This window comes from Gigantopelta aegis, chromosome 9 (genome assembly GCF_016097555.1).
Source record: "Gigantopelta aegis isolate Gae_Host chromosome 9, Gae_host_genome, whole genome shotgun sequence".
In the NCBI taxonomy this organism is placed as follows: Eukaryota; Metazoa; Mollusca; class Gastropoda; order Neomphalida; family Peltospiridae; genus Gigantopelta; species Gigantopelta aegis.
Genome location: NC_054707.1, coordinates 81899548 through 81912323, shown reverse-complemented (window position 1 = coordinate 81912323; position 12776 = coordinate 81899548). Strand labels below are relative to the sequence as shown.

The following is a 12776-nucleotide window of genomic DNA, read 5'->3' as shown; positions in this document are numbered from 1 at the left end:
ATATGCACTGGGCCTATTTTGCCAAGTCTTGTTTTTCTTAAACGCAGATTTTTAAGCATTGTAAATGTACATATGTGGACGCGTACATATAAAACATACAAACATGTGGACAGTATAACATGCACCACACATACATTGGGCCTAATTTACCAAGTCTGTTTTTCCTGAACACATATTTTTAAGCATTGTAAATGTATGTAAAAAAAAAAATTGTCTTTGTAAATTTAGCCCATTAAGTGTCTTGACTTGTCATACAATAAATTGTTCAGAGTGGCTTTTTTAATGAACAAATTGTCATCAATTGGTTCAACCTATTTATCTTCTTCTTTTTTTCCAACTGAACAATTCTTGCTCGAGATGGAATACGTGTTATTGTACTATAAGCAAGTGATCAGTGTTTTAGTTGTGTACATTCGACTACTGCCTTACGATGTGAAAGTATTACCGTCTATATCGTAACCGAGTGCCTGTCTGTCTGTCTGTGTGTGTGTACGACAGGGCCAGTCGGGCTGGACACAGTGTTCTCTATACAGTGTTGTGTGTAGACCACAGCCACCCTTCAAAGCTGTGTACAGTCATTTATTAATTATGCATATGTAGCTTATACAATGCTTTCTAGTTTTATAGCCACACAAGTCTGTACAAATAAAATTACAGATAATGATGACCATACATTGGCGTTGTGTTTTTTGTTTTAATTTTACAAAGTTTTGCGTCACTGTGACATTGTAGAATATTAAATTTCCTATTTTGAATCACTGTAACATATATAGAATACCAAGGAAGATGATGTCACTTACTGAAATGACATCATTTACAAAATGTGTAGGACACGTGCCCATCCACCAGGTGGGTATTAATAGAGGATATTAAATGTCTCATGTTGTATCGCTGTCCGAGGATAATACATATCTATTGGTGACATACACTCGAGGATATTAAATGTCTCACGTATCACTGTCGTAGAATATTACGTCTATTGGCGACATACACACAAGGATATTAAACATTTCATTTATCACTGTCCGAGGATATTACGTCTATAGGTGACATCATACACTGTGATATTAAGTGTCCTATATTGTATCTGTTGGAGGATATTACATATCTATTGGTGACATACACATGAAGACATTAAATGTCCTATATTGTATCACTGTCCAAGGATATTATGTCTATTGGTGACATACACACAAGAAGGTTAAATGTCTCATGTATCACTGTCCGAGGATATTACACACCGTAACTACTGGTGACATACATGAGATTATTAAATGTCTCGTATATCACTGTCCAAGGATATTATGTCTTGGCGACATACACACGAGGATATTAAATGTCTCATGTTGAATCACCCCTGTGCGTGCTGTAACCTCACCATGGTGAGAATGGCCAATACAGCACAAATCCCCTTGTTTTTTTCGAGATACAATTGAAATGTTCAATAAAAGTCCGTATCTATCTGTGATATTTGTATTTTTGCACAGCTCTTTACACTATTTTTATTTAAATTTTGAATTTTTATATTGATGTTGATCATCACTTTATTTGTATTACCATAGCAGGGGTTTCCCTAGAGCGATAAGCCGACACGGCCCATGCTCCCTTAGCCAGCCAAGTAAGTGCCTTCATGTCTGGTAAGCGCCTTAACTGCAGGACTGTGTCGGCTTAATTTGTAACATGTATACAAAACAATGGAGCTGTGATCCATAACGTCATTCACCACACATTATCACACTTCCATTTGGTATCTCTGCAATTCTTTAGATGTTCACTTTGAGGTCCATTGATCGCACCGTTTTAATTGTCGGCTGGCTTGTGCTGGTCACGTGGTACAGGTTATCCCAAGGGCTGAGTTCAGCCAGACCGAGCGAAAAGAAAACGTTCGCTACACTGGTTTGTGTGCTTCACGTTAAACCAAATGGACATGACAGACACCAATCAAATAGTTCGCGAACATTAGGAAGAACGTTCGTTGGCTGAACTGAGGAAAACTCTTGGCGTAATATACATCACGGTTCAGAGTCGGCCGACACCCACGTGTCAAGAGACATCGTTGCGGACATTAAACAGTACAGTTACACAGAAGTAAATCTTGATGTAAATTTGTAGAAAAGCAATAGTTGTTTGCATCAATGAATACCTAACTGCAGTTTCGGTTATTTCCTTTGTCTTTGTTAATTTTGTACCTATGGTCGTGAGCACGCATGCAGATCGTGATAGCGGGAAATGAACATGCAGTATTTATACAAATTGCAGTTACACGCACACTGAATTAGTTTACAATAATCATATTTGTTAGATAATACTAGATATATATTTGTAAAACTGTGAGGTGACATTTAATAAGTTAGCTGGATTTTAAAAAGACCGTAAAATTGTATTTTATTACCTTTGTTTATAAATGAATATACTGTGACGTCAGCATTCTTAGCTTAGGTATTTTACAAGCAGAAATCACAACAAGCATTTAACATGACGCTGAAATCAACAGCAAAAACATGGCCCAAATTATGAAATTGTTGGGGGTGGGGAATTGATGGGTTATTATTTTTTAAAGTTTTACCCCCCACCCCCCAAAACGATTTGATGGATTGAAGGCTGTTTTCAACCCACTACCCCACTTCTTTTGGCTTGATTTTTGTCTTATAATGATGCTAAATATGTAAGCGCCTTAAAAAAATCCTGGGGAAAGGCCTGCATAGTTCGACACCCAATAGGCGATGTATTTTTCGTGCTGGGGTGTCGTTAAACATTCATTCATTCATTCATTCATTCATGTTGAATCACTGTCGGAGGATATTACATGTCTATTGGTGACATACACATGAGGATATTACATGTCTATTGGTGACATACACAAGGATATTGCATGTCTATTGGTGACATACACATGAGGATATTACATGTCTATTGGTGACATACACATGAGGATATTACATGTCTGTTGGTGACATACACATGAGGATATTAAGTGTCCCATGTCACTGGCGATCCTAGACCAACTTTGCATCAAGCATTTTACCACTGGGCTATGTAATGAAAAGAGGAAACCCTCTAATTTTTCCACTAGTAGCACTTGTTTTATTATGCACTTTCCTCCAGACAGGACAGCACATACCATGGGCCTTTGATACACGTCATGGGGCACTGGTTGAAAAAACCGTATTGTGAAACGGATACACCAAGTTGGTTTGATCCTACGATCGTAGCACCTCTACCAACTGAAGATCATACCCACTATTGGAAGTTCAAGAGCTCATCTCTAATGTATTGTCGATCAAGGGTGGGCAGATGTAACTGTAGGCTAAAAAATGGGGGAAACCTTGGCAGGGTCTTCAGAAAAATGAGATTTTCATCAAAATAATAAAAATAAAGTTTGCTCAGTTTAATGACTTCACTGGAGTATATAGATTTACTTTCATCTGCTATTGGATGTCAAACATTCGGTAAAATGTTTACTAACATGTAGTCTTCAAAGAAATCTTATTATATGCACATTCCCACATTCAGGACAGCACATACTACAGAATTTGAAATGCCAGGTCTGCTGCACTGGTTGCGACAAGAAAAAACCCCATCGGTGAATAGGTCCACTGAGGGGGTTTGGTTCTACGATCAAAGTATTTCAGGTGAACACTACGAACCGAGCTAGGCTACACATCTCAAAACTACAAGGCCAGGGCCCCGTTCCACGAAATACTCTTGGCCCTAAGATTACCTTAAGCACATAGCTACCCTATGCACTTAAGTTGATCTTAGGGCTAAGATTGCTTCATGGAACGGGGTTCAGGAAGTTTTTATGAGAATCTAAAATCTGGAATACTGGAAAAATCCAGAGGGGGTTTCTGTTGGAGGGTATGAAGGGTAAATTTTCTAACCCTAAAATCTTGGAAATGTATTTTTTTAAATATTATAGTAAGAGAACTCCTGCACTGAATTTCAAAATATTTAAAACCCTTAACTACCTAATAGGGGCACTTATGGCCTGTTTTGTTTTTATTATTATCAAATTATTTTCTAGCAGAAAGCCTTACTGACTTATCCCATCCAACATTTTCTATAACTATAAAAACTAAAACAAAATAAGATGACAATTTTTTTTAATTATTAATAATACTATTTACATGTCACTTATTTTTTCTATCATCCACCATCTTTTTTTTCTTTTGAATTGTTTTTTCTTTTTGATATAACGTGTTTGTTTTTTTCTAAACCGATATCTATGCCTGTGGCGTCTGAGACTGCAATGTCGACAATGACTGTAGATTGCTTTCCACCATGTGCAGGTTGCTCTTCCACTGCGAGAGATACTGTCGCAGTAGCTGCCACTGTTGCTTGCTAAATGTCCGGTGAGTCGTGGAGAAAATTATCACTTTCTTTTGCATCTGGTCAATCTTTGCCCGCACAGCTTTTGTCCTTAAAACTGGAGAAAAAAAAAGAAAAGAGAAGGATGTTTAGAAATGAGTGGCCAAGTGTGGATCAGTGCAGCAATTTTGAATCTCAACACTATACACTTTGTATTTTTATAATATTATTCTAACAACATTTATCTGCCTGGGCCCCGTTCCATGAAAGAATTGTAGCTAAGGTTAATTGTAGTGACTTTAGGTGAGTTTTACAACTGGCACCGAAAATGTCACAGCCGTTCCACAAAGCAACCTTACGGTGGTCGTAAGTGATTAATATATTCTTTGCAAAGAAGTGTGAATTGGTTACCGACTTTTCAGAACATCTTTGATGTATTCATTGGTATCGGACATCCATGAAGAAACTTTGTCAGTTTGTGTGCTAAGCGAAAATTGCTGAATGCATAAGACATGAGAGTTATCTGCGTATTTTTGTGTGAAGGCCGTATGACCTAGAATATTTTTCATGGAACGCCGAGTTTCATAAAATGTATTTGGTATGTATTAGATCTATTTTTACACAATAAGTTAGTATCGTTCTTAGAAAATTATCAAATCATCATCTAACTGCCATTTGACATCTACGTTAGTGGCTTACAACTGCCTCGTACCAATTGTAAATTTTCACAGTAATTTACAACGATAGTAAACTATGCTGGCGATCTTAGACCAAAGTTAAGGTCACGATAGTAGGTATTTACGGCGATAGTAGTGCTAAGATAGCTTCATAGAACGTACAGGCTGGCGATCGTAGACCAAAGTTAAGGTCACGATAGTAGGTATTTATGGCGATAGTAGTGCTAAGATAGCTTCGTAGAACGGGGCCCAGATGTACTATAAGAGTTGAGCTTTATCAGCTGAAATTATTTTACAATATAGTCTGTTTTAAGCTGACAGGAACATTTTGATATTTACTCCTGTCATCTGAATATTATACTGGATTGTTACATAATTCCGCACAAGATACGAAGCCTGACAATTATTTAAATCAATTTTTCACACCAACAAGATAATAAGGGGAGAGAATCCAAGAGCACAGAAAGAAAGGTTTTATTTAATGATGCTCTCAACACATTGTAATTGTTAGATATATTAAAGGACCATACAGATGAGAAAGGACACCTGCTGCCCACATGCAATGGGCTACTCTTTTGATTAGCAGTATGGGATCTTTTATATGGAATATCCAACTGGCAGGATAATACATACCATGGGCCTAATTCACTAAACTCTAGCAACTTTGCGATGTCGCAGTGCAATACTAAAAGACTTGCAAAGAGGATGCTTTGTTGTCTAGCAGAGCCTAAGAGACCTTTGTGAATTAGGCCCCAGGTTATACCACTTATGTTGCACAGTATGTAACATGATCTCGTGGACAGGCATTTATATAGGCTTATCACCTGTTTGCCAATTCACTTCATTTAGTTGAATAAATATTGTTTAAAAAAACAACAAGGGGAAATGGCCCAAGAGAGCAATAGGAGATGACCCAGAATACAAAACAACATGACCCAGAATGCAAGGGGAGATAATCTAGGAGCCTGACCTTCGATGACGAAGTCTTCGACGTCCTCGTCCCCAAGCTGCATCTCGTCGATGATGGTCGCGTAGCTGATCTCCTTCCGGTTCTCCGCCATCTGCATGAACGTCAGCAGCCGCATCTTACGCATGTTCTGGTCATCCGACAACCCTGCAACATCAACAACAACGTGAATATAAAGTTTGCTTTGTTTAACAACACCACTAGAGCACACCGATTAATTCATCATTGGCTATTGGACGTCGAACATTTGATAATTTTAACATATCGTCTTAGAGAATAAACCTGCTACATTTTTTCATTAGTAGCAAGGGATCTTTTATATATACACCATTCCACAGACAGGACATCACATACCACAGCCTTCTATATGCCAGTCGTGGTGCACTGGCTGGAACGAGAAATAGCCCAATGGGCCCACTGACATGGATCGATCTCGAACCGACCGCACGTTTTAAATGTTTTATGCGAGAGGTATATAAACTTGCAAAATTATTTCATTAAGAATAAAACAATTGTTTCCTACCTACACAAATGTTATAGATTTTTCAATCAAACACTATGACCGAGCTACGCAGTACAACCGAGCTACGCGGTACATATAGCCCAAACTGCTTACCAATTGTACATTTGTAAATTACTTATAGTCTAAACAAACTCTATCATTAAAAATGTATAAATGATTTATCATTTAACATACATAAATATTAAAGGGACATTCCTGAGTTTGCTGCATTGTAAGATTTTTCCCACTAAGAAAATATTTCTATGATTAAACTTACATAGTAAATATATTTTCTCGGTTAGAATATCAGTGTCTGTATATTCAATGTGTTTCTGGTCATCTCAATATTTGTAAGAAGCCCAAACTGGATTTTGTCTTCAAATAATTTCGTACATATGAAAAAATTGTTTTTAGGAAATAAAATGAAATTTAACCTAGTACAAATATTAGAACGACCACAAACATGTTTAATATACAGCCACTAATATTTTATGCAGAAAAATATATTTGATATGTAATTACAATCGTTAAAAAGTCTTGGTTAGTCGATAACATCTTAAAAATTGCAGCAAACTCAGGAATGTCCCTTTAAGATTTTCCAATCAAGATAAATCCACTTTATTAAAAAACAAGAAAAAAAAAGAGGGGTGGGGGACATCAAAAAGAAAATATAAAAATCATATTCATAAGGTTATTATACATCTTCCCATTCTAAAAACAAATGTGTCGTGGTCTGTCTCATTATAACATGGGCTAGTACATTAGTATTTTTCAGAATAAAAAAACCAAAATACAAAGTTTTGACTATTTTTAAGATTTACAAGTTAACTTATAATTAATGTTATAATGACTCTTTAACTTACATCACAAATATTTGAAAATCTAATGAGCTGAAATATGCAACACCTCACAAAAGTACACATGTAGATGACATCTTGGGTACTCATGAATTTCATTTTGCACCACTAATTTTAAACAATTAATAAGATTTTGTTCCTTGAAATTTTCTCAATGCTCCATGTATTATTGAACATAATAAATTAATCAGGTAACACCACAATAATTACTAAAAAACGCCAGTAACAATTGTTTATAAATCCAAAAATAATCTATAGCCATTTCAGTCTTGTTATATGATAAACAAATTATGCTTAAAACTACATGATCATGACTGAATTAAACTAGACCATAAAGTTTAAACAAATAATTTTAATTGCTAAAAGCATGGGTGCTGACTGCACTGTAATAGTATCATGATTAAAAGACAGTTACAATATCAGTAGTGACAATAACATAACAATCCAAGCAATAATATCAGCTAATCAAGATACACATTTACTGTTATTCACTTTGTGAACATGCTTTAAGAATAGTCAACAAGATTCATGATATAACAACAATAAATATCTGGATAACTAACTAAAGTTACAGCCATAATCTGGCAAAGAAATTAGCAATAAACCCCCAGATACTATCAACACATTACACTATAATACTTGTAAATAATCAGATTGGTTTTTTTAGATAAATTTGTGTTTGTGACTTGAAATAAGCAAAAAGCCATTGAAAGCAGTTGCCTTGGATAATCACAATTTCTATCTTGCATCAGTGATTTTTCACACCAACCAGAAGAGGGTGAGTGAAATTTTCTTGATGCTTTTTTTATATAATAGCTTTACGCATATTTCTGGATGCTTTGTTTCATATAATAGCTTTACGCATATTTCTGGATGCTTTTTTTATATAATAGTTTTACGCATATTTCTGGATGCTTTGTTTCATATAATAGCTTTACGCATATTTCTGGATGCTTTGTTTCATATAATAGCTTTACGCATATTTCTGGATGCTTTGTTTCATATAATAGCTTTACGCATATTTCTGGATGCTTTGTTTCATATAATAGCTTTACGCATATTTCTGGATGCTTTGTTTATATAATAGCTTTACGCATATTTCTGGATGCTTTGTTTCATATAATAGCTTTACGCATATTTCTGGATGCTTTGTTTATATAATAGCTTTACGCATATTTCTGGATGCTTTGTTTCATATAATAGCTTTACGCATATTTCTGGATGCTTTGTTTCATATAATAGCTTTACGCATATTTCTGGATGCTTTGTTTATATAATAGCTTTACGCATATTTCTGGATGCTTTGTTTCATATAATAGCTTTACGCATATTTCTGGATGCTTTTTTTATATAATAGTTTTACGCATATTTCTGGATGCTTTGTTTCATATAATAGCTTTACGCATATTTCTGGATGCTTTGTTTCATATAATAGCTTTACGCATATTTCTGGATGCTTTGTTTCATATAATAGCTTTACGCATATTTCTGGATGCTTTGTTTCATATAATAGCTTTACGCATATTTCTGGATGCTTTGTTTATATAATAGCTTTACGCATATTTCTGGATGCTTTGTTTCATATAATAGCTTTACGCATATTTCTGGATGCTTTGTTTATATAATAGCTTTACGCATATTTCTGGATGCTTTGTTTCATATAATAGCTTTACACATATTTCTGGATGCTTTGTTTATATAATAGCTTTACGCATATTTCTGGATGCTTTGTTTCATATAATAGCTTTACGCATATTTCTGGATGCTTTTTTTATATAATAGTTTTACGCATATTTCTGGATGCTTTGTTTCATATAATAGCTTTACGCATATTTCTGGATGCTTTGTTTCATATAATAGCTTTACGCATATTTCTGGATGCTTTGTTTCATATAATAGCTTTACGCATATTTCTGGATGCTTTTTTTATATAATAGTTTTACGCATATTTCTGGATGCTTTGTTTCATATAATAGCTTTACGCATATTTCTGGATGCTTTGTTTCATATAATAGCTTTACGCATATTTCTGGATGCTTTGTTTATATAATAGCTTTACGCATATTTCTGGATGCTTTGTTTCATATAATAGCTTTACGCATATTTCTGGATGCTTTTTTTATATAATAGTTTTACGCATATTTCTGGATGCTTTGTTTCATATAATAGCTTTACGCATATTTCTGGATGCTTTGTTTCATATAATAGCTTTACGCATATTTCTGGATGCTTTGTTTCATATAATAGCTTTACGCATATTTCTGGATGCTTTGTTTCATATAATAGCTTTACGCATATTTCTGGATGCTTTGTTTATATAATAGCTTTACGCATATTTCTGGATGCTTTGTTTATATAATAGCTTTACGCATATTTCTGGATGCTTTGTTTCATATAATAGCTTTACGCATATTTCTTGTATGTTTAAGGGCAGGATGTAGCCCAATGATAAAAGCACATGCCTGATGCACGGTTCGTCTGGGATAGGGTTCCCGTCGGTGTGTCCAACTGGGCTATTTCTTGATAGAGCCAGTGCACCATGACTGGTATATTAAAGGCTATGGTATGTATCATCCTGTCTGTGGGATGGTGCATATAAAAGATCTCTTTGAGTGCCATATGCTGCAACACATACTGCACTATAATGAAAAATATAAAGGTGATTAACTACTCCTTCCAAGAAGCAACAAGGGATGTTTTATATGCACATCTCCACAGGCAGAAGAGTAGAGGACCATATTCTTTGATGTACCAGTCATAAGACACTAGATAGGAAAGGGGCAACCCCACCAGTCCACAGTGGGTGACTGATTCTGGGGGTTGGTACTCTTATCACTGAGCTATAACCACCCCCTCCTTAAATGGTGTTGGATCCTCCAACCCACAGCACCTCAGGCTAGCATTCTATCACTGAGCTATAACCACCCCCCTCCTTAAATGGTGTTGGATCCTCCAAACCACAGCACCTCAGGCTAGCATTCTATCACTGAGCTATAACCACCCCCCTCCTTAAATGGTGTTGGATCCTCCAAACCACAGCACCTCAGGCTAGCATTCTATCACTGAGCTATAACCACCCCCTCCTTAAATGGTGTTGGATCCTCCAAACCACAGCACCTCAGGCTAGCATTCTATCACTGAGCTATAACCACCCCCCTCCTTAAATGGTGTTGGATCCTCCAACCCACAGCACCTCAGGCTAGCATTCTATCACTGAGCTATAACCACCCCTCCTTAAATGGTGTTGGATCCTCCAACCCACAGCACCTCAGGCTAGCATTCTATCACTGAGCTATAACCACCCCCCTCCTTAAATTGTGTTGGATCCTCCAAACCACAGCACCTCAGGCTAGCATTCTATCACTGAGCTATAACCACCCCTCCTTAAATGGTGTTGGATCCTCCAACCCACAGCACCTCAGGCTAGCATTCTATCACTGAGCTATAACCACCCCCCTCCTTAAATTGTGTTGGATCCTCCAACCCACAGCACTTCAGGCTAGCATTCTATCACTGAGCTATAACCACCCCCCTCCTTAAATGGTGTTGGATCCTCCAAACCACAGCACCTCAGGCTAGCATTCTATCACTGAGCTATAACCACCCCTTCCTTAAATGGTGTTGGATCCTCCAAACCACAGCACCTCAGGCTAGCATTCTATCACTGAGCTATAACCACCCACCTCCTTAAATGGTGTTGGATCCTCCAACCCACAGCACCTCAGGCTAGCATTCTATCACTGAGCTATAACCACCCCTCCTTAAATGGTGTTGGATCCTCCAACCCACAGCACCTCAGGCTAGCATTCTATCACTGAGCTATAACAACGACTTACTATAAAACAAGACGGAATAGCGTGAATTGTTTTTTCATAGAAGAGGTTGATATAGCCACATCCATTCTTTTATATGTATAATATTATACATTTTTAAAGACATAAAATACAGCACATTCTTTCACTGCTTTTATCCACCTTGGCTAAGTACAAAACCATCAACTATGCACCTACTAAGATGAGCGAACTGTTGTTAGTGCCATATGACAGACCAGTTTTTAAAATTAATTTGTGTTTGTGACTTGAAATAAGCAAAAAGCCATTGAAAGCAGTTGCCTTGGATAATCATAATTTCTATCTTGCATCAGTGATGTTTCACACCAACCAGAAGAGGGTGAGTGAAATTTTCTTGATGCTTTGTTATTTCAGTGCCCTATGATGCATCACATACAGCACTATAGTGAAAAATATACGGCATTCAATTCTGTGATTGGCTACTACTTCCAAGAAGCAACCAGGTATCTTTTACATACACATTCCAACAGAGTACCCTATTGTCTGATGTATGTCATGAGTCACTACTGACTAGAAACACCCCCACCACTGCCCATTGAGGGTAATTGATCCTGCAACCTTCAGACCTCAGGCTAGCATTCTATCACTGAGCTGTAACCCACCCACTACAACCCTTCCCCACCTCATCCTTCAATGGTTATCGATCCAGCAACCCATCACATCTCAGGCTAGCATTCTAACACTAACTATAACACAAAACATTACTGAATAAAGTGTGTGTGTGGAGAGGGGGAGTGTTCTAGAAAGGATAAATATCATCACTTCCATTTTTTTATATGTGTAATATTATTCATTTATTTTTAAAATACAAAATATTGTTTTCACTATCTCGATGAAGTACAAAATAAAGCAAACACCTACAATGCATCCATCCACATTGACAATCTTTGATTAGTGCCATGTGGCAGACCATCTGGTTTAAATTAATTTGTGTTTGTGACTTGAAATAAGCAAAAAGCTATTGAAAGCAGTTGCCTTGGATAATCATAATTTCTATCTTGCATCAGTGATTTTTCACACCAACCAGAAGAGGGTGAGTGAAATTTTCTTGATGCTTTTTTTATATAATACCTTTATGCATATTTCTCGTATACATTGGGGTGGGATGTAGCCCAGTGGTAAAGCACATGTCTGATGCACGGTCGGTCTGGGAATGATACCCGTCGGTGGGCCACATTAGGCTATTTCTTGTATACATTGGGGTGGGATGTAGCCCAGTGGTAAAGCACATGTCTGATGCACGGTCGGTCTGGGAATGATACCCGTCGGTGGGCCACATTAGGCTATTTCTTGTATACATTGGGGTGGGATGTAGCCCAGTGGTAAAGCACATGTCTGATGCACGGTCGGTCTGGGAATGATACCCGTCGGTGGGCCACATTAGGCTATTTCTCGTATACATTGGGGTGGGATGTAGCCCAGTGGTAAAGCACATGTCTGATGCACGGTCGGTCTGGGAATGATACCCGTCGGTGGGCCACATTAGGCTATTTCTCGTATACATTGGGGTGGGATGTAGCCCAGTGGTAAAGCACATGTCTGATGCACGGTCGGTCTGGGAATGATACCCGTCGGTGGGCCACATTAGGCTATTTCTTGTATACATTGGGGTGG

At 37.1% G+C, this 12776-nt stretch overlaps 1 protein-coding gene across 2 annotated transcripts in view; it reads right to left on the bottom strand.

Moving 5' to 3' along the window:
• Positions 1 to 4086: 4086 nt before the first annotated feature.
• LOC121381276 (eukaryotic translation initiation factor 3 subunit M-like) overlaps positions 4087 to 12776 on the bottom strand; it is a 28825-nt gene continuing 20135 nt past the window's right edge. For both annotated transcript variants that reach the window (XM_041510520.1, XM_041510521.1), the window contains 2 exons: positions 5956 to 6099; positions 4087 to 4426 (listed from right to left, as the gene is read on the bottom strand). In XM_041510520.1, the coding sequence (XP_041366454.1) occupies positions 4224 to 4426; positions 5956 to 6099 (347 nt within the window). In that variant the 3' untranslated portion in view covers positions 4087 to 4223. The remainder of the gene's footprint in view (positions 4427 to 5955; positions 6100 to 12776) is intronic.